Below are 23,427 nucleotides of genomic sequence, written 5' to 3' on the forward strand. Positions count from 1 at the left end.
GGTTGGCGCAATTTAACTGGATAGTTTTTTTTTTTAAAGCCGAAAGTAAATAGAGTAACGAGGCTGTTTTTAAAATGTAAGGAGTAAAAAGTACAGATAATTGCGTGAAAATGTAAGGAGTAAAAGTAAAAAGTCGTCTGAAAAATAATTACTCCAGTGAAGTATAGATAACCAAAATTTCTACTTAAGTAAAGTATTTGTACTTTGTTACTTGACACCTCTGACGGTTTGTAAGTCTGAATGTTTGTGTCTGACCAGGTGGTAAGCAACATGGGAACGCCACAGAGTACTGTACTCTCACCATTCTGCTTCACACTGAACACCTCAGACTTCATGTACAAGTCAGAGTCCTGTCAACGGTAGGATTACCCATGACTGCAGCTGTGCATCGCTGCTGGATAAGAGACCGAGTAAAGAAAACTGGTGGGCTATTTTGTGGCAGGGTGTGGGAAATACTCTCATCATGAATGTAATCAAAACAAAAAATATTGTGCATTTTAAAAGGAGCTTGAGGCAAGAATGAGAAACGAGACTCATTAGCGCTACGACGACCGTTGGGGTTACTGCAGCCAACAGCAAAGCCGGCACGGGAGAACGCGCATGCAGCGTCATTTGACGTCACATCCGCAGGACAGGCAATGGAGAGATACGCTAGAGGGCTCATTCTTTTTGGTTTGGAACGCTTCATCTGACATTATTACTAGAAAACTTAAAACGTATACGCATTTTTTTCATAAATCCTGCCTCAAGCTCCTTTAAGAGGACCAGGAACAAGTTGAAAACGGTTTCCACCATGGGAGAAGTGCAGGTTATGGAGGGGAGTAGGAATCTTGGTATTCACCTGGACAAGTCTTCTCACGAAAGCTTAGATCCCTCAGTATATGCTTCATAAAAAGAAAGACACAATCAACAACCCTGTATCGTCTTCACAAGACAGTGATTCAAGGATTCAAGAATATAGTCTTCGGTCGGCGGCTTCCTCAGATCTTCTGTTACACAGATGGCTGGAGACCTTTCCTGCCCACAGCTCTGACCATCTCTCTTGAAGAAACTGTAACAGTGGCAGTTACTGCAACATGTCATTTTTCTTCAGGTATTAATAAAATGTTATTTAGGCTGAATTAACTGATTTCTTTGGACAAGTCAGGACCACAAATCAAGTCAACGTGTTTCTGGACTGTGGAAAGAAATAGAAAAAACCCTCAAAGAGAAAAAACTAAACAAAAAAAAAAACAGGAATTCCACACAAAAATGTCCAGCTGGAGGTCAAACCAGGAATTTTGTAGCTGTAAGAGCTAATCAAAGCTCATTCAATGGAAACAACTGGATAAAACATACAAAGCTGCTGGGTGCACAGACAACAGAAATTAAAGCTGGGTTTTATTAGGCCAAAAAAAAAAAAGAAAAGGCTTCTCAAATGTGAGGACTTGGACTTAAAAATGTTATTAAAAACATCTAGTTAATAGACAAAACTGATGCTATTGTGTTCAACTCCTTTCAACAACAAGCTGAGCTTTTAGTCATGCATGACAATAAATTGAAAAAAGACAGTTTATTTAAAATCTTTATTAACCAAAATAAAAAGTTTAACATTCCCAAATACAAAGAACAAACCTTGCACACAACTATAGCTTCTTTAAAAGAAAAAGTGCAAACTGCTCCGCCACTGATTGTAGAGGACTTTTTTTTTTTTTTTTACCTTGATAGCAGCAATATTAACTTTGTGGGGACATACAGAGCTCAACACTCCTACATTATAAGCAGAATGAAGAAACAAAACCATTGTCATAAAGCCTCGTCATGCTCTGGTTCAAAAAAGATAGCGAGCACAAGCAAATTAATGCAAATTAAAACACATTTCAAACCATTTACAAAGGAAAATCATACATTTGTTAAAAAATAAACCCAATTCCAGGGACATTTTAGCTATTTGGTACTTACCAATTTGAATCAAATGGAAAACAAAATATCAATATATACACATCTGATATGGATCAATATATGTAAATATACATTAGCAAGTTATTATCTCTATATACTTTCTATACCACAGGTGTCAGTAAACTCGTAATTACTTATATTACTTGAATATTTAGTTCAATACATGACTCCTACATGAGAATCATCTGAAAAGTCTTAAGACATCTCAACCCACACCCGACAACAAAACATTCAGTTTCACGTCCACAGCTCTGCTAGAAAACAGGGAAGATGTTTAGATGAGTTAGCACCAGTTTTTATAGTTTGTCTCCACTGAAGAGCTGAGACTGGACAGATGAGACGGTGGAGGTGAGCTATTGCTGTGATGACAGATCATTTGAATGTCTAAAGAATTAAAAGAAGCATGCGTAGTATAACCATATCATCAATAATTCAGTGACTGTAACAAATCCTCATGATCAATATCTATAAATTGTGAGAAGTTCTAATCTTTTTTCTTTTTTGGATAGCTCATCTCAGTCAAGCATTCAGGAACTAGTACACATTACCTCAGTCACTATTACCATTCATATTGTGCAGTGAGGTGGTGGCGTTTTAACACACAGTGCTAACAACATGCTTTCTGGTCTAAAATAAAAGTTCAACACTGTTCTTCCTCCACAGCTGAGAAAAAAAACTAAAACATGGGTGATAAGCAAAAAGACAGGACCTCAGTTATTTGGCACCAAGTTAACTCACCTCTCTCCTCTATTGAGGCTCAGTACGAGTATGCCTTATTGTTACTAAGATATGTAATCAACTTGCAGCAATTGTAAAGTGAGGTTGAGTGCCACCTATGGTCCACAAGCAGGTCTGAGGGGGTTGTGTTTAACAAGACTCCACCTGGCTCCTGCCGCACATTATTGGCTTTGAGAAACTGTCAGAGAATCAAAACGGACATTTATGAATGAAGACGGACGAAAACATATGTTTACTTGTGGACTGGCTCAACTGGAAGCTGGCGACCCTCTCTGCTAACTACCCAAACCAAATGGTCAAACTCTCAAAGAGTGGGAGGACACGCAGAAAACAAACGTTTCCCATTTATCAATGTGCACATGACATGAACCTTTAGGGAATCTGGGGAATAAAAAACATCCACGAAATGATTGTTTTGGGGATCCAGAGTTTATGAGCTGCATTGCTGAGTTAAGGTACAGTCTCAGTCTGTAACGGGTGCAGTGGTGCTGCAGTGGTGGGTTAGGATTTAAAGACATGCACAGCCCTCACAACATACTGCCTGCAGATGGGGCATTCATTCATCCTCTTGCCACACTTGGTGCAAGTGACCATGTGACCACACTCCAGGAGAACACAGTCGATCACGGCGTCCATGCAGATACGGCACAGGTTGTCGTCGTTAATAGTCAGTGGACAGTTCTCACTATCTGAAAGATACAGTAAAAAGGCAAGGGTGAGGAGAAATGTAAAGAATCTGCTTTAAATGTACGGTAGTGCAACATAATAAAAACTACACACACACTAGGGCTGGGCGATATATATCGAGATTTTAATATATATCGAGACATTTTCAAACGCGATATGGTACGAGACAATATCGTTTATATCGAGTTTAAAAAAAAATAATAATAATATTTTTTTTTTTCATGATTTTTTTAATGATTTTGATATAACTTATTTTGTGACAAATTGACTTGAATGTTTTATTTGAGATTTGCACAAATGTTTTGTTATTTGCACAACTGTCAACCTGAGTGGAAAAGTCTGCCTGTTACTGTCTACATTGTATTAATTGCACAGTGTATTTTAATTGAATTGTTATGCAGGAAAGGGATATTTGTTTTATTTTATTCAAGAAGCATTTTTATTCTATATATGCATGCAGTTTATTTTTATTTCAGTTGTTTTATACATTTTGATATTGTGCAGACCTCTGTTAATAAAGGAACCTGTGTGACATTTGGCACGAGGCTTTGTATTAAAACTGACTGTTTTTTTAAGGGTTTGCCTCAGAAAAAAAATGAAGCTAACAGAGATGCTATGCTATAATGCTTTGGGGGAAACCCCAATTATGGCACACAAAAAATATCGATATATATCAAGTATCGCCACTCAGCTAGAAAATATCGAGATATGACTTTTGGTCCATATCGCCAAGCCCTAAAACACACACAAAAACAAGTACTAATATGCTCTGTGCAATAAAACATTTCAGATACAATAAACTTTATCTGGGTTAGGTCATGCTCGCCACCTCCTGCAACATGTCTCCTGCTATGACTGTACATCAAGATGTCTCCATGACAACATTCTTTAGCAACAAAAGCATGCCGTTTAATGCCGTATAATGACCTTTACGCGATCCATGCATGAGCAGATGACTGAAGGAACCTGATCTCATGATGGTCAGATGAGATTAAATATTTAAATTGGTATTTTTAATTGCAATAACTCAAGAAGCATTTCTATCATCGATAAAGCTTCTTGTAACCATCAATGCAAATGTCATTCCACAGGAGCCCAAAAGAGATTTGACAAAGAAATAGACGGATAACAGATGAGAACAGATTCACCATGAATCCAGATGGAGCACGGACGTGACTGTGTTCATACAATGAGGAGACGAGTCACAAGTGGAACACGTGACCACGGGAATGGTGCCCATTATTCTATAAGCCTTACCTTTGATGGCACCGTTGCAGACGGGAGGGGGGAAGGCCATCACTTTAATGTTAAGAGTAAAGCAAACGAGATTCCAATATGATCCCAAGTGGAAAAAACAATATTAGAAGTAATTAAAATCACCCTTTTTGTAATTAGTGCAACGTAAAGCAGGCTAAAATTATTCTGACGTAATATTGACAGAAGAAGAGGGATTAAATTGTTAATATTAAAAACAGGATGTGGTATCTAATTCTGACAAGAGCGAGCAAGCAGAGATGAGCGTCAGCTTACCTGTGGTTACAGCACTGCTCACATTTTCCACTGCAAGAAAAATAAAGGAAACTCACTACAGCAGTTTACTTTGGCAAGCTGTATAAGGCGACAACGTATACCGTGTTCACTAATTACTACACTAATAAATAGCGAGATTTGTGTAACTGATGACAAGCACTATTTTTACTTTGAGAAAGTTATACAAGGTAATACCCACATGATTTCCTGTTTTCCTCTGTCTCTCGGTACAGTCTGCTGACACGCTCCACCAGCTCCCACTTCTCACAGCACCCTGAATAGTTGACAAAGTTTCTGGCCAGAATCTCCTTCAGCTGCCTGACAGACAGATCCTCGATGTCCTCCACACTGGAGATGTCAGAGAGGGACGCTCTGGCCCAGCGCCGTGTCTGAGGACTCACCTACAGAAGTCAGAAAATGCATATAGACTTCGCCCAAAAGATCAGAACCACATCTAGAAAGACATAGGGTCTGAGAATGATCCAGAGGGCCATCCCATTCAAAGGGCAGCACCAATTATATTTATATTAGGATATTACTACATTATTACGCTATATTTATATTATATCGTGCAACACCATTCTATATGATAATTATTAAATTGGTTTACTTATTTATTCTCAAATTAATATTCTTAATTGATGTATCTACTTTCATCATCTTATTTACACGCACAAACACACACACACCTAGATACATGTCATTGTAACTGATGTCGTCTTTTGTCGCTGTTTGCACTGTATGTTAATAAAAAAATAAATAAAAAAAACAAAGGGCAGCACCAACAGATCAAACTGCCCTTGCAGTTGGTTAGTTTTACAACCAAAGTTACATATTTGTATATGAAAATGAACCACACCTTCAAAGCATATTTAAATTTGATGGCAATTCATCTAAATTTCTAGAATACTCTAAACCTTCTGTACACAAAAATCTCTGGTTCTTTAAAAAAAATAAAAATTATTTCCTTTCCATCAAAAATGTCTTCTTAAATCTTACCTTTCCGTCGATAATTATTAATTTATAATTTCCCTTAAAATTGTCACCAATACATTTGAATGTATAATCAAGATGTTAAATAAGAAGACAAAAATTACCTCAGGAGTGTGTTCACTGGGGTCCAAATTAAGGAGAGACACTGATGTGGCATCACCTATATCCTGGAAGATGAAACAATAGTGTAAAAAATGCACCAAGGGTTGGGATTAGAAAATCTTCAATCAACCCATTGATATTAGGACAAATACCATGTACCTTCCATTTACAGAAAAGCTTATCACTCTATAAGCAGACCAAGTACAGGTATTTATAGTGGCACTTTGAAGCTAAGTTCTCTTTTAGTGTTGGTTGGAGCCCCCCTTTCCACTCCACCCCACCCAGATCCCATTTATTTTCTTGTTTATGACATTGTAGTAATAGAGTGATGCAAGATTAATATCACTGGCTCTAGCTCCATCCCGTTACTCGTGTCAGATTTGCACAACTTACCTGGTTGGTGTCGGAGCTATCACTACTGCTGAGATGTTCCTCCTGAGAGGCAACAAAGGCAGACAGCTCTGAAGCAGACTGTGTGGTGGAAGAAGTTGATGTGAACAGGGACCGTGAGTGGAGGCTGGCCGTGTCATGGTCCTCCTCCTCGTCAATCCCTTGGTGACAGAGCACCAGGTCAACCAAGTCTTCCTTTTCCCTGCAGGTATCCGTGGGTATGTTGCGCAGCAGCAGATACTGACGCAGGTCCCTCACTCGAAGGCGCATGAGCCGCGGCCGCTGAAAGGCTGTTGCCTTCAGCAAATGACAAGTGGCACAAATGCGATGATTCTCCTGAAGCACTGAGCACAGAGAGCAGAAGCTCTTCTTGCAGTCGCTGCAAATATACTACAGAAGAAACAGAATGACAAAGTAAATGCTGTTAGTAATGTAATTAGTACACACATTCTGCCATGTGCTATTGCTAAAAAAAAAGGATATTTAAAAAAAAATAAAACATCCTAAGAACATACAAATTATTTATACTCCGTAATGAGATTATGGTAATTCAAGTAACCTATTAGAACACTAGAACACTAGGATCTGATATGATGTTGATTAATGTTTTTAAAGGGATTGTGACATGAAAAACACATTTTTCTTGATTTTTTGTGTTTTGTTGGGTGTCTTGACATCAATTACACCCAAAAAACAACAAACTTTTAACATTCAGTGTATTGTGTGCTTTCTGGGATTTTCCGCATAACTATGCAAAAACGGCGCATGTGGTTTGGTGGCGGATCGTTACGTAACGATCCGCTAAATCACCGCCCCCTCCACCCAGCTCCCTGCCTCCGCTCCTCTCCAGCGCACCATAAAGGCTGATTTATGGTTCCGCGTTACACCGACGCAGAGCATACGGCGTAAGGTTACGCGGCGACGCGCACCATACGCTGAACCCTACGGCGTAGGCTCTGCGTCGATTTAACGCGGAACCATAAATGAGGCTTAACAAGGAGCTGTTTAGAGCCTCTTTTGTTCTAATCACCGGAGGAAAACTGCTAAGAAGACCCGCGGCCACTGACTGGACTTAAGATAAGGGGACAGTGCTGCTTGCATGCCTTTATTTTTATGATTGTTTGCTGTGGTTCGCCCTCCTGCTTTTCCGTGCATGCTTCGCCTGTCGCTCTCGGCTTAAGGTGCGGGTATACTTCTGCGTCACACACACGCAGAGCACACGGCGCACCCGTGACGTCGTCACGAATCCTTCTGACTTCTCCGTCTCTCCGTTTGGTCGCGGTGCAGTACCCCCCACGGCCACTAGTTAGCGATCTTTTTCTGAATGGTTTATCCGACTTTTTCCGGTCACAGTAAATCAAAGAGATAAGGACAACTATTGTGCAAAAAACAAAAACAAAAAAAAACACATATAAACGAAGAAAAGAGCCCTGGAAGTTCACTACTGATTCAAACCGGAAACCGGAAATGCTTCGCTTTCAAACGAACCAATCACAGCCCTCTCGGTCTGCGTGTGGTCGGCGTCTCCTGGACGCGTAGTTACAATTTTCAGGAGGTGCACGTCAGAGACGGCGCATGTGACGGCGTGTCCTCTGCGTGTACAAAAACCACACGCCGTAGACACGGCGTCGTTTTGACGCAGAACCATAATTCAGCCTTTACTCCGACGCCGCTGTGAGCGTATGGCTGGAGGAGGAGGAGGTTGGGAGGAGGAGCGGAGCAATGATTGACAGGAAAGGGGGAAAGGAAGCATTTTTCACGGCGCAAAAAAACACTGTAATAAAAAGCCAGGAAAAGAGTACTAGAGTGAAGTTTTTCTTGTTACACTCTTTTAGACACATTTGAGGGATGTTGGCCAAGACTTTTAATAGTGTTAAAAGCATGTTAAAAATGATGTCACAATACCTTTAATGTGTGTTTGTAACGAGATTATGGTAACTAAGTAACCTATTAGAACGCTAGGATCTGATATGATGTTGATTGTTATTCTATACCTTTCCCTTTATTTAAACTGCACTTGCTGCTTGCCTTATTATTGATGTAAAGCACTTTGAACTACAATTCTTGTATGAAAATGTGCTATACAAATAAAGTTTTATTATTATTATTATAAATTCAGGGCATTATTATTATTATTGTTGGTTTTTTTTTCTTTTAAGAACTCCATTTTACCATTTAATTACATTATCTGGGTTTATTACTCACATGGAGTTTAATGTTTTACATTTAAAAAAAAAACATTACAAAAGGTAAACAACAGAACATTCAAGGTCAGATTAGTCCAATTTACAAGTCATGACATAATGTTTTTGCTGCTTGATCTAAAAGGGAAAGCTCTGCAGACACCTCAAAACAGACATGCAAGAAAAAGTTTCTTAGATGATACAACTGATTTAAAGGTCCTTGGATACTTGTTTTCTTCTAATTGTATATGTGTTGCTGGTAAGTGACAGGAAGACTGTCACTGCACAGGGAAGAGCTACGAAGCACGGACCAAGAAGACCCATCAAGATATCAAAGATCATTCACTTAGGAATGATATCAGTATCCAATGCAGTTGTACCATAGCAACCAGTGTATTAAGCATAATTAATACTTTTTACTTTTTTAATTCTCACAAGCAGGTATATAACTCACTTAAGAATGAAATAACCTAATACTGCACTACCAGGCATGATTGGTAGAGAAGAACTTGAAGCTGCAACTACCAAAACACACTAGCAAACTAAATACAGAAGTTCTTAACATTAGCCTTAAAAGACTCGGAATAATGGCTCAACAGTGAAGGCTAAAATAAAATGAATCTATACAAGACTGTGCCTTCAAGAGCGATCGGTACCACCTGTCTGTGACTGAACTGCAGATAGGTTTGGTGCGAAAATAAAATTAGCTGTCAGGCTTTTTTTCCTCCTACCTTCGTCTTATTTTGTTGGATTTGTTTAATGAGTGCTGTTGTGAATTATCAGGGCACGTGCTTTAATTTGATAATGCACCACATTTGAGGGAGATGTATGTTTTAAAATAAATAGTGTCAAAATTTTAATTTTAATAGTTGAGCAAACAACCAATTTAAAACAATGCAACTCCTATAGAAGATATGAAAAGACTCAAGCGACTTACTCTACCTAATAAAACCACTGAACAGAGGAATGAAGACTAGAGATGCACCAATTCCAATTTTCTTTCTTAGCCTACAGGTGATGCTGTTTTAAGTGTTGGATTATGTTTTTTGTCTCAAATATTGTTGTTGTTGTTATTCTGAGTTATTATTTTTGCCTTAAAAAGGGTCAAGAAATTACTTTCTATCCCATTTTGTACTTTGTGAGAAGATTCACGAGTATCACTAGTACAGACACTTGAGAAAGGAGCTGTGAAAATGTAATCGTGTGGTTTTTTGATCTAAGTATGTCATAGCCAGGAAATTGTGTCAACTCCTTAAAAAGATATAATGGCTACTCTATGTGTCAACATTATATATATGTTAAAAAAATGAATTTGATTTCCTTATCTGCTTTAAATACGGACATATTTCCCTTCTCTCTTAGGTCCAAGAGTTAAAATGTGCTGAGACCACACAGACAGTTTGGATACCTACCTTCCTCCTGAACACTGAGAAGGCCTGGCCACAGGCCTTGCATACAGGACTGGGACTCCCTGAGCTTGTGGGCGGGTATGTGGAGTATCCTGCACTGGGGGCAAATCTGAAGGGTCCTGCACCAGCGCCGAACCCTGGTTGCTGGCCCCTGACGGCCCCTGTACCCATGACTTCATTCAGCAGACCACAGCAAGAAGCCCACATGGATGAAGCCCCTGCCTGACATTTAGAACACAGTTCTGACATCAGTATGTTATGTCTGCACATTTATCTCCATGATGCTATGGTCAATGAATACATATTAAAGAAAAGCGGTGAAACCTGCATCAATTGTAGTACGTAGTTAACATAGAAACAAACACTTTCAACGGAGATCATATATGGTTGGTAATTATAGATTAAAACCTTTAAGCACAACGCTATGTTAACACAATAAACCAAATATTAGCGCCAACATATATAAATCAGGCATGTTAGCGCTATATATATATATATAGATATTAGAGGTGGGTGCAATTCATCGATGTGTCAATGCATCGCGATGCGTCACGTGACGATTTGGAATCGATTAATTAAAAAAAAAAAAAAAAAAAATGTTTTTTTTTTTTTTATCCTATCCAGATTCCAGACTGAATACGCTGCTGAATCATTTCATTTTCAAGAATGCACATTTCTTATTGTTCACTTGAAATATGGCAGATATGTTTACACTAAATAAATTTGATGGAAGTACATATCTTGTTTACTTGGATTAATGAACTCATTAAATCAAGGGCTTGAGCGTTTTCAGTGTTTTCCGCCTATAGAGGGCGCTCTCATGCAAGTGCAGCTTTCCCTGCTCAAAGTTAAGTAAGTCAAAGAGCAAATGTTTACATAGTCATAAAATAAATTATTTTGTGTCTTTGAAAAATACATGTCAAATGTTCAAAAAACCTTGTTATGTATTAATGAGTGTTGTTAGAGGAACTGAGTTAATTGATTGGCTATTTATTTACAAATGTAGCCACAGATGAAGACAAAATCAATCTTGTATGGAAAAAAGCATTAAAAATCACAATAATCGAAGAATCGTGGCACCAATAATCGAATCGAAAATCGTTATAATCGAAGAATCGAAGCTCCAATAATCGAAATCGAATCGAAAGGTACCCTTGTTTGCACACCCATAATAGATATACACACACACATATATATATATATATATATATATATATATATATATATACACACACATACATATATATATATATATATATATATATATATATGTATATATATACACACACACACACACATACACATACACATACACACACACACACACATACACACACACACACACACACACACACACACACACACACACACACACACACACACACACACACACACACACATTAGTGCAACACAGACACATATCCCGTTTAAAGAAATAAAAACAAATAAAAATGACTGCATCCTGTCAGCGTTAACATGAGTCATGTTATGAGGCAGCTGTCACGTGACCAGGCATCGCACCAACAACTCCCGGCGTGTACGCTTTATTATTAGTGGCTAACGTTAGCTGGTGGCTGCTAGCCCCGACCTAAACACACCTACAAATTGGATTATCAGAGATTACATAAAGAAAATGTGCACCTTCATTTCAGCTCCGGCGTCGCTACTGAGAAAGAGGAGACTGCTGGTGTAATCATTATAAATGCGCAGCGAGTTAACACATTTAAAACGTCTGGATGGTCTCAGTGCGAGGGGACCGGAGACCGCGGAGCAGTGCGGCTGCCAACACTGCCACTGCTTCTCGGCATCGGTTCATCCTCCACACCGGACACCAGCGCCCCCTACTGTGTAGCCAGGAGAACTACCTTGGCACGAAAATGAGACCCGGATAACCAGAGTACTCAAGTACAAATTGTACTCAAGTAAAAGTACTGTTACTTCAGAATAATATGACTCAAGTAGAAGTAAAAAGTAGTCATCCAAATAATTACTTGAGTAAAAGTAAAAAAGTAATTTGTGAAAAAACTACTCAAGTACTGAGTAACTGTTGAGTAATGTCTGATTAATTTTTTTTTAACACAACCATTCAAACAGACAAAAGTACAAAATAATCATCTTCAGGCAAATTAAATCAATAAAATAAATTAAAATGAATAAAACATTTAAAATAGCTTAAATTAAAATAATCTTAAAGTAAATTCAAGTGCTTTAATAAATAATGAAATAAATAAATTAATAACAGAATAAAAAAATAAATTAAGCACAAGTAGCACAACATTTCCAGCCTTTGTACTTTTTTTTTTAACTAGGCAGAACTAGAACAAGCCCATGAACTCATAGAAACTCTGTGTGTGTTTGAGTCCGTGTAAATGTGACAAAACATGCAAAAACAAACATTTTTCCCAAAGAATCACTCAGTGATGTCATGATTGACGCATACGCGGATAAAAGGGATGAAAGAAAAGTAACAGCTCAACGTAGCCTAATGTAGTGGAGTAAGAGTAACAGTTTCTTCTTCACAAATCTACTCAAGTAAAAGTAAAAAGTATAGTGATTCAAAACTACTCCTAAAAGTACAAAATTCCCCAAAACTTACTCAAGTAAATGTAACGGAGTAAATGTAACTCGTTACTACCCACCTCTGGCCTTAACTCAGTGTGGGGCCCCAGGGTGACCACACTTGAAGTGCCCCCCTCCTCCCACATAAAAAAAAAAGGGAATTTTACTAATGTTATAAAGACCATAGATTTACATGAACGTATTGCTGAAGTACATGCTCAACACTCATACTACAAATGAATGTAAGACAAGCAACCAACTAAGACTAACACCACACAAGTCTACAAACGCCAAACTACACTGATGCTCCAATCAGAATGCAACTCACTTGCCAATGTAACACCACATGTTAACTATCATCATTTCCATCATATATGGCCTGTCTGAAGACTACATGCAAAACTATTACAGCATATGACTAAACAAACAATGACTGAGCTGATGTGAAGGTAGGGAACAGCATACTCACTCAAACACAATTCTTTTTATTTTGTTATTCTTATTATTATTATTATTATTGTTATTATTATTATTATTATTATTATTATTATTGTTGTTTTCGTGTATTTTTATTATATAATTGGTTACTGCTGTACCTGTTTGCTCCTCTTCCAGTAAATATATAGAGAAAATAACAAAATATGACATATATGGTCCAGTTAGTCATTTGATTTGGTGTCCCCTAAGTGGCTGGTGCCCCTGGTGCTCGCCCGGTTCAGTAAATGGATAATCCGGCCTAGGCGACAATGCAGTGCTGTGAAAACGTATTTACCTCTTTGTTTTTTGTTTTTTTTTTCTTTTGTTTTTAACACTTACATGGTTCAGATCAAACAAATCTTAATATTAGTCAAAGACAGTTTGAGTATGCATACTTCAGCTTTTAAATTATTCAGATTCAGATTCAGACGACCTTATTAATCCTTTTGGGAGGTTCCCTCGGGGAAATGGACATCTCCATCTCACTCACTCAGCACTGTCATATACAAATAACACACCCCAAAAACCAAACACCCATATAAAGATAAAAAGATAAAAAAGATACAAATAAAAAGTGCAGTGCCATAAATAGAATTATATGAACAGAAAAGAAATATGTGTTATGAAATATTGCACAAAGTTAATAAATGATTCCATTTATTAAAGAAAAATAGCTTAAACCAACTTACCTTGTGTGAAAAAGTAAACTCCACCCCCCACCCTTTGTTAAATCATGAAGTAACTGTGATTAACCACATTTTTTGGAAAGCTTAGTTCAAGTTCACTAGCCACACCTAGGCGTGATTACTGATATGTAGATCTGTAGTATCAAGACATTACTTAAATAGAACCTGAGTGACAACATGAAGGCCAAAAGATCTCACGAAACAACAACCATGGCCTGATCTAAAAAAATTAAGAACAGATAAAAACAAAGTAATTGACATGTATCCTTTTAGAAAGAGTTACAAAGTCATTTCTAAGGCTTTGGGACTTCAGCAAACCACAATGAAAGCCATTATCCACAAATGGAGAAAACATGGAACAGTGGTGAACCTTTTCAGCAGTGACTACCAAAATTACTTCAAGAGTGAGGACTCATCCAGGAGACCATGAAAGAGCCCAGAACAACATCTAAAGTATGCTGCAGGCCTCACTTGGGATCAGTGTTTATAATTCAACAATAACAAAGAGACTTAAAGTAAAAAAGATTGCATCCTTGGGAGAGATCCAAGGCCAAAACCACTGCTGACAAAAAAGAACACAAGTTTTGCAGCAGGAAAAAGATCCAGAGGCATATTAATGGGTTTTGTTCTGAAAGGCTAAAAAAAATCTCATTGAGATGCTGCGTGACCTTAAACAGGCTGCTCATGCTTGAAAACGGAAGGAAGAGTGGACCAAATTCCCTCCACATTGATGTGAAAGACTCATTGCTAGCTCTCCCGAATGCCTGATATCAGATGTTGCTGCCAAGGGTGGTTTTTAGGTTAGAGGGGCCACTACTTTTTCAATAAGGCCATGTTTGGATCCCTTTTTCCCATTACAGGAAATCATCATTTAAAAACTGCATTTTGTTCTTAGTTTATCTTTGTCTGATATCAAAATTGTCAGAACATCAGAAACATGAGTGTGACAAAAGAAGCAAAAACAAACAAAATCTGTAAAGGGGCAAATACTTTTTCACAGCACTTTAAATGTAGACTTGCTTCAGTTTGAGGTTATTTAAAAATCCAAAGTAAAGGAAGGGTTTAGGAATTATAGATTTCTTGGATGGATGGGTGAGTTCTAGAGGTTTTGCCATGCCTTTACTAAAGCATATACTTAATACTTTCACACATGAAAAAATGAAAATACCCCCAAGAACCCCATGGTAATATGCTTTTAAAGACTCCAAATATTGTATTTTATTATTACTATTGTTACTGTTAACCCTAAGATTTTCTGCATCTGATAAAGGAAAGTGTGATTTTAAAGTACAAAAATTTTGCCTGCTGTCCACTCTTTTCAGAGAACGCATGGTTATACAATTTACTCTATATCAATGCTCAATTAAATAAATGAACAGTAACAGCAGTATCACTTTGGCAGTCTACTCTTTTCACATGAACCTTCCACGCAATTTTTAAAATAAATCTTCAAAGATTGTGAATGTGTATTTGTTACAAGAGCTCACTTCTTTCTCCGCCCAGACACCGTTATAAAACAGAAAGATAACGTGCTGCAGTCAGAGCACTTCAGACAGATACCAGTGTGTTTGTTTGTGAACAGCTCTCCTTGCAAGCTAAATAAAGGTCTTTCTTTTGCTAGTATTCAAATGCAGTCATTTTGACGATTTCACATCATTTTTTAGCATTTTCTTTTCTCCCACAACATCAGAATGTCATTGAAAAATGCAAGGTAATATGCTGATCTAGACTCTTAGTCATCAAGGTCAAGCAATCCTCAAAGGTTTGAATCTTTCTTGGTTGTTGAAACAAAGAACAAGAAGTTCAGTTGCTTTGATCAAGAACATTGAGGTTTATTGAAAAGTGTGTGAAAGAGATATGTGCTTTGGAAGTTGATATTGACATGTCAGCAAGTCTAATATTTAATCCAGCAGCAGCAAGTGTATTTATGTGTATAGTGTGTGGAAGCATGTCCGAGGACATGTTTAGATATCAATGAATAAAAGGTTTTTTTTTTGTTTTTTTTATATAAAAAACTGTTATGAGCGTAAGACGTATGGTAGACCTTCTTTTTTAGTTATCCCTATTGTTGCAATTGCATGCAAATCTCTGGAACAATATTATCAATACAATCACGTCTAACATCCAATTAAAGTAAACTCTACCACGTCAAAAATTACCTAAGAAGTCATTAACGTAATGGTAGCATATACAATAAATAAGAACGTAATAAATACAATCGAAGGACTATTTGCAATATTATCTGTGATGTGGTGGTAATAAGATCATGGACAGTTAACATTACCTGTCCCATCGGCATACAGTCGTGGAGGGTTGCTAGCAGTTATGATAACGTGATTGAAACTTTTGATGGTAGGGTTATTTATTGTTATAATAATAATAATAATAATAATAATAATAATAATAATAATAATAATAATTATTATTATTATTATTATTATTATTATTATTATTATTATTATTATTATTATTATTATTATTACCCTAATAACAAATATGTGTACATTAAAAATAAAAAATAAACTCACGTGTTGAGTTTACATGTAATTTTATGTCGGTAATTTGAGGTTTGTGCCAAAAATACGCTCGCGATCGCTGTTCATATCCATTCACAAGCTTTCAATAGTACTTTAATTGTGACAAAGCTCTTAACAACTACATTGTCTGACTTCATTGTTGTAACTGCTAACCTGACACTTTATACTTCTGTTGTTCAAACCGTTATTCTAACTGTTTGAAAGGGTCGATCAGCTGTTTACTGACTCCGTGATTTTGGTGAGTGGAGGCCCCCACTGTTCATTTACAAGTCACTACTCTATTATTATTTATATTGTAGTATATTTCGGAGATGGTGCCGCTTATGTCTTTATGTGGGAATATTGCCGCGTTCCATTTGTCCTCGGAAGTCGGAATTTCCTAGTTCCCAGTCGGAATTTTCAACTGGAACGCCCCTCGAAGTGGGATTTCCTACTGGGAAAGTGGGAGAAGCTTCACCACCCCCGAGTTACCATTCCAAGATGGCTGCCATTCCCAGTTCCCAGTTCTGATTTCCGAGGTAAATGGAACGCGGCATATCTTTACTCGAAAAGGAGAAGAAAGATTAAACCCTTCCGGTCGGCCGGCTGTTTGTTTCCCGCGCTAGAGCGCGCCGCGCCAATAAAGGCTGATTTATGGTTCTGCGTTACAGCAACGCAGAGCTTACGGCGTAGGCACCGTACGGTGCGCGTCGCCGCGTACCCTACGGCGTAGACTCTGCGTCGATTTAACGCAGAACCAGGTTTACAGACGTCTCAACGTGATGACGTCGAATCCGTCTCGGCGTTCGGACTTTCATTCAGTCCGTAATAATCCCAAATTTGCTCCAATAATGGACTTTAATGTATTGTCCGGTGTTAGTTTAATGATAATGTATGAGGACGAGTCGGTGGATGTTCATTACAAAGACGGAACCCGGTTACAGCTGTCACCGTGTGGTTGTGAATTCATGTTTGTGAAAGCAGCGGACCCCAATGAACATCCTCTGCAGCCCGCCGGGAGCTGCAGACACAGGACCAGGTTCACTGTCAGCAGCTTCAAGGTAGAGACGTGGCTTTTCATTGTCAGTCACATTCAGAGGTGTCCAAAGTATTCACATTCATTACTCAGGTAGAAGTATAGATACTAGAGTTTAAAAATACTCCTGTAGAAGTTGAAGTATCAACTCAAGTTGTTTACTCAAGTAAAAGTATAAAAGTACTGGTTTCAAAACGACTTAAAGTATAAAAGTAAAAGTAATGTAAGGGGGAAAAAAGCCATTAAGGACAAAAGCCATTGAAAATAAATGCATCTTATATAATGCAAATATATATGTAGTGTACTATTGAGCATTAACATGTGTTTCAGAGAGCAGAAGATATGATGACTAGGCATGTAATCATTTATCCTAACCTTTATTGGAATGTACATCCAAGTTTAGTTGCAGGAATCTGAGGGCAACGGATGTAAGAACAAAACTGGACAAGAACATCTGAAACAACCACAACCAAATTCACTCTATCCGCATGGCGCAATTTAACTGGATAGTTTTTTTTTAATAGGCCGAAAGGATTTGATCTGTTTTTAAAATGTAAGGAGTAAAAAGTACAGGTAATTGCATGAAAATGTAAGGAGTAAAAGTAAAAAGTCATCTGAAAAATAATTACTCCAGTGAAGTATAGATAACCAAAATTTCTACTTAAGTACGTTAACGAAGTATTTGTACTTTGTTACTTGAGACCTCTGGTCACATTTTTTGGTTCCAGTATCTGTTTGTTGGAATAACTATATAAACTTTGGTGTACTTTTGCAAATCAATGTCTGTTTTTGGCAAACGTGGGACTTGAAATTCACTCCCATTTTTACAGGATCTGGTAGTTACTGCATTGGGATTTAGAAATAAGTTTGCCAGTCGCCCATATCTTCCAGAGGAACTCATCTCCACGGACCACAAGAAGGTGACTTGAGTTAAATCCCTCAGATTATGCGTGTGGGCCATGAAATCAGAATCTAAATGTTCTACATTTCCTCTGACAGCCTTTTTTCAGCATTGAATGTGGTGTTCTGTGGCCCGAGCGGTCCTCTTATGAGGCGGAGTTCCGGGCCGGAGGTGAGGTCGTTGTCAGGTCAGAGGACGGTAGAGCCTTGTTGATGCTGTCGCCCTCAGGTGAAGAGTTCTCAGTTGAGTTCATATGCAGCCTCAGTCAGTCTCAAAATCAGCACCACAGCATGCAGTGTTTAAGCAACGATCCGGATGGCAGCCCAGAAAATCAGAAACAACATCTGGATGGTCAAGTTAAAGATGTTCATCACTGGGGAGGGAGCAGAAGGAAAGAGTCTACTAGATCAACTCAGAGTGCTCCTCAGGAAAAGGTAATGCTTTGTGTTTTCTGTGTGCTCAAATATCAGGTTTGTCAGCTGGATTAACTCCTCTCTCCCCAGCCTGAGCAGATGTACCAATCCACCATAGTCAACCAGCTTCACTCTTGCTGTGCGGTTGCCCCCACATGGGTCTACCCTCTCTCTCTGGCTCGCCATCAGTGGACATCTCACCTCTCTGAAAGTGTCTTAGTAGGAAGCACAAGCAATTCTGGCCCAGCAGACAGTAGAATAAACATTTCTGACATAGCTTGTGAGGAGCGCAAGTCCCAGCTTCCTCATGCACTGCCTCTCACGTGTCCCTCGCCTCATTCACACAGGTTTGTAGGTTTATAATGGACATTTTGCACACCATGTTAGTGATGTACATATACTGATCCCATCTCCTTTTGTTTCATTTGAGGTGGAAATTTAAAGACCCCCTGGCTGGAGAGGAAGTATCAGATACACCAGGAGATGTTGCAAAAATAGTATGGTGTCAAGGACTTACCTACAGGTGTGTGTGTGTGTGTGTGTGTGTGTGTGTGTGTGTGTGTGTGTGCCACAACATACCACTATAGTGTCCTTGCCAATTGAATGAACAAACACATTTTTTTCAAATTCCACATTAAAAGCATAATACGAAGAAATAAAAAAAACAATAAATAGCTACTCAAAACTCCCATAGTATGGGCTCTTGAAGCTGTATGTAGCAAAGCAATGAATGCATTTGCCTGTTGTGTAGGATACTGGGTGGAGCAGTCCCTGTAATAGAGATTTCTCCAGGAGATGGATCAGTCATCCGATCAAATGGTGTCCTTAACTCTTATTTTACCCATTACAAACCCGAGCATCAATCAAAGCAGGTAAATATGTCTTTTATTACAAACATATTGAATCCAATCAAGGATGTGACTTTCATGAGTCTTCCTAATTGGTTGGGTCTGTAATGGTCTGTGTCTATAGGTGAAAGTTCTAACTTACCACTTAAGCAGTCTTCCACCGGATGTACTCGGACAGGTGTACTCTGTACGTGCCATTTTGAGTCGTGCAAGTAGGTAAGATATTACTTTTTTTTTTTCCCAGACTGATGAGTTAAATGACATAAAACGTTTTCAGGTCTCCAACCTTCGTGTGAGTTTGTCCTTTTATTTGCTCCTTCAGGATTTTGTCTTGCTACACCCAGGCCAAGCAGTTATTGAAGCTTCCTACCACACCGAGCTGCCTGCAAGAGGTTAAAATGATTCACTGCTTGTATTACTACATCTGTTGAAATTGATGTAGTTGAGTTTACACAGCATTCAAGCCTCTTCTATAGTAGTATTGTAAAGTTTTGTTTGCAGGACAAACATTCATCTAAATCAGCGGCATCTGAACAAAATCCATCCAACACTGTGGTTGTTGACGAGCACATGAATGCAACACGCAGAGCAGACAGTCAGTAAGTTCAACTTTTCTCATCACTTTGTTTTGAAGGGTGTGTAGTACATTGGCCTTAATTTCCACTTGACCCTCTAGGTTCAGCTTCAGGTCAGATCTTGTTGCTGCAGAACTTGAGAAGATAAAGCGATTCAACTGTATCCTTTAGCCATTACATGATGGCAACAGGCTCCCAGTATTATGTTCCAAGATGTTTTTGTGAAAGTTTTCCACTTCATTGCATTTATACTGGGGATAACTGTGTGTAGTCTTTAACATGCAATGTCCAGTTCTGCTGGAGAATAATCACCTGATTAGAAGAAAAGACGAACACGCAGACTTGGAAAGAAGCTCTGCTGAAGTCACCCATGATGAACCCATAAATGAAGACCACATTGCCGGAGCTCTTCGAAGAACCTCCAAAGCAATTCAGGACATAGATTTTCTCACATCAGCAGCCAAACTTACTTAAAGTTTATTGATATTAATTTTGAGAAGGTCCACCTATGGTAGATTTTTCTGTAAAAACAAAAGGCTACACTATAAACAATCTTTGAAATAAGGTTATGCAGGGAGATACTCTTTAGTTGTTTTATTTGAATTAAGTATGTTGTGTATAACTGCCAAATGTACAAACACAGATTCAAGAGACATGTATATTGAGAGTGTTTGTTAGTAGCTTATGTCTGTCACAACACATTGTCTTCATGTCACTATTGCAGGTAATAATGAATGAATGGATGGATGAGTAAATGATCGATCCAGGCTTGTATCTCAAGCGTTTTAAAAAGTTTTCCCATTGAGTTTTCAAACGACCAGACTGTATGTGTAAAAGAGTATACAATCTTTGCAAATGTTGCTATATTCCACAAACCATTGCTTTCATTCAAATGGACCCAACAAATGACAAACAGCACAATGTATCTTTATGATGTTCAGATTTAATAATTACTAATCTGAATTTGAAATGTTCCCAAATCAGCATTGTTCTGTTGTCAAAACACAAAGTTGATCATTATGGGTATTGTAGCCATGCCATGGCAGTAAGAATAAGGATGTTGTTAGTGGTAAGGTTGCTGGTTCAATCCTGCCTTACCCAATACGTGTCAAAGTGTCCCTATGTAAGATATTGAACTCAGGTCTCCAACCTTTGTGTAGTTTTGATATTGAACCCCATGTGTCCCTCACTTTAAATAAAAGGATCAGTTAAATTAATCGGAAGATGTACTGCTGTTTTCCTTTTACACCAGAAATCTTGCAATCAAACCTTTTTAGATTCTTTACATTTTGTCTATAGTGTACGCTGTTCATATGTAAAGACTTTAAATACACTGCATCCAGTGGTGGAGTCAGGCAGTTTTCAATGGGGTGGCCAGGGTTGGGCCAGTGGAAATTTTACGGTGGCCAAGAAACAATCATATGGAAGTGAAGATGTATTTTACCATAACGCAACTACGTAGAAAAACGTCTCCACAGACTTTCATGGGATAAAGTACAGGTCATAAGTGTGTGCATCCTTAAAATACACCCTGCTTGCACTCTGCTGCTGAAACAAAAGCCCATCGTCTGGGGTGGCCAGGAAGGTCACCACGTCACCCCCCAAATCTGCCACTGACTGCATCACTCCAAAAAGGGGAGTGGTAGCCTAGTGGCTACAGACGTGGGCTTGGGGCTGGAGGACCCAGGTAAAGTATCCAGGTTAGCAGTGAAGGTGGGCCCCTGAGCAAGGCCCATTACTCCCCAACTGCTCCCCAGGTACAGGAAAAATAGCAGCCTGCTGGTTCTAGTGTAACTAGTCATGGGTTAAAAGCAAGGGACTAATTTGATTAATAAAATGACTGATGAACAGTATCTTTAGCTTCTTCAATGAAAGATACTCATTAGAGAAGCAATGAGTGTCTTTCATTGGCATCCTGGTTTTACTCTGAGATTAAACATAGTTGTCTGGACTTTTTACCCAAATATTTACTCTGGCACATATCTTCCATAGGTTTGGGTCATGTTGACACTGTGCTCATAGTTGTGTTAATTCCTGGTTTTCTACACCCCCTTAGGATGATGACATGGGTTACAGAACAATTTCCACTTACATGTTGTAATTCAAAAGTATTTGTTTTACAATCCTTTCGTTTTAGTTTGAATAATCACAATTTCCGTTAAAACTTTCTTTTTATTTGTGCTTACTGTAAGGAGATCATTATCTCTAACATCTATAAGGAGTGTTAAATAAAAACAAAATCAAGTTCTTTGCAACTTGTGGATACACTAGAAAGATCAACAAATTCTGGACAGTTTAAAATGGTATAAATCTGAGAAAAACTGTAAACAACATTAAAACCCCATTTACTACTGAGAGTTAACTGTGAGAGCTATTTTCTCTATATTTAAATCACATTCTCATAAGAATAAGAATAAGCTTTATTGGCCAAGTATGAACATGCCAGACAGGGAATTTGTCTTCTGTTGTTTCGCTCACTGAACCCAGATTTAAATAATAACAGTAATAGACAAATGGCTCTTATCATATATACAGGACTGTCTCAGAAAATTAGAATATTGTGATAAAGTTCTTTATTTTCTGTAATGCAATAAAAAAAACAAAAATGTCATATATTCTGGATTCATTACAAATCAACTGAAATATTACAAGCCTTTTATTATTTTAATATTGCTGATTTTGATATTGTTGATTATGGTTTACAGTACAAAGATTCCCAGAATATTCAAATTTTTGGAGAAAGGATATTTTAGTTTTCTTAAGCTGTAAGCCATGATCAGCAATATTAAAATAATAAAATGCTTGCAATATTTCAGTTGATTTGTAATGAATCCAGAATGTATGACATTTTTGTTTTTGTAATTGCATTACAGAAAATCACAATATTCAAATTTTTTGAGACAGTCTTGTACTTCTTTATGTATTGTTTGTTTTCACTGAGTAAAAGCTAATGTCTCATATTTTTGCTGATCAAAAGAAAAAAGGGTAGGCACTATAAGCTACGGCTTCAGCCTACACCTTTTCGGCAAAAGAAATGTTTTTTTTTTCTTCCTTTTCATCTTGTTCTGTACAAGCCGAAATAAAGATTCATAACATAACAATAAAAAGAAGTGAAAGGTATGAGGTAGACATGGTTATTGAAAGGTGCATTATTACAGCATATGATTGTGGTGGTTATTATTATTATTACTATTATTATTAATATTATTATTATTATTATTATTATTTATTATTAATTACCGGTATTGCACAGTGATTGATTACTCTGAGACTCGGTGTGATGAAAGAAACTGTCTCTGTGTCTGTGTCTCATGGTTCTAGTTGAAACCAGCGGCTATTAAACGAGATCCTTCTTTAATGATCATAATAGTCACTAGGTCAGATTTATGTTTTGATCCCTTTTAAGATTATCGGGATTAGAGACAGTAATCTGATCTCAGGTC

The 23,427-nt window shown here is 37.9% G+C and overlaps 2 protein-coding genes across 3 annotated transcripts; one reads left to right on the forward strand and one right to left on the reverse strand.

The window, feature by feature from the left end:
- Positions 1-1,570: 1,570 nt before the first annotated feature.
- rnf34a (ring finger protein 34a) lies at positions 1,571-11,789 on the reverse strand. 2 transcript variants are annotated; one of them, XM_061730813.1, is made up of 8 exons: positions 11,615-11,789; positions 9,977-10,195; positions 6,385-6,771; positions 5,994-6,056; positions 5,096-5,297; positions 4,897-4,926; positions 4,624-4,665; positions 1,571-3,368 (listed from the first exon to the last, which is right to left on the reverse strand). In XM_061730813.1, the coding sequence occupies exons 1-8, from the start codon at positions 11,618-11,620 to the stop codon at positions 3,181-3,183; spliced, it is 1,137 nt and encodes a 378-aa protein (XP_061586797.1). In that variant the 5' UTR covers positions 11,621-11,789; the 3' UTR covers positions 1,571-3,180. The 2 variants fall into 2 exon arrangements, with proteins under 2 accessions (XP_061586797.1, XP_061586798.1); XM_061730814.1 differs by lacking the exon at positions 4,624-4,665.
- A 5,214-nt stretch (positions 11,790-17,003) lies between these two features.
- Positions 17,004-21,189, forward strand: c9h5orf34 (chromosome 9 C5orf34 homolog). Its single transcript, XM_061729921.1, has 11 exons — positions 17,004-17,272; positions 18,078-18,167; positions 18,247-18,582; positions 18,652-18,908; positions 18,992-19,084; positions 19,313-19,433; positions 19,534-19,625; positions 19,732-19,801; positions 19,911-20,008; positions 20,086-20,144; positions 20,277-21,189. Exons 1-11 carry the CDS (start codon positions 17,063-17,065, stop codon positions 20,456-20,458), a joined length of 1,608 nt encoding a protein of 535 aa, XP_061585905.1. The 5' UTR covers positions 17,004-17,062; the 3' UTR covers positions 20,459-21,189.
- The last annotated feature ends 2,238 nt before the right edge of the window (positions 21,190-23,427 follow it).

The sequence above is a fragment of the Cololabis saira genome, chromosome 9 (genome assembly GCF_033807715.1).
Source record: "Cololabis saira isolate AMF1-May2022 chromosome 9, fColSai1.1, whole genome shotgun sequence".
Taxonomy (NCBI): domain Eukaryota; kingdom Metazoa; phylum Chordata; class Actinopteri; order Beloniformes; family Belonidae; genus Cololabis; species Cololabis saira.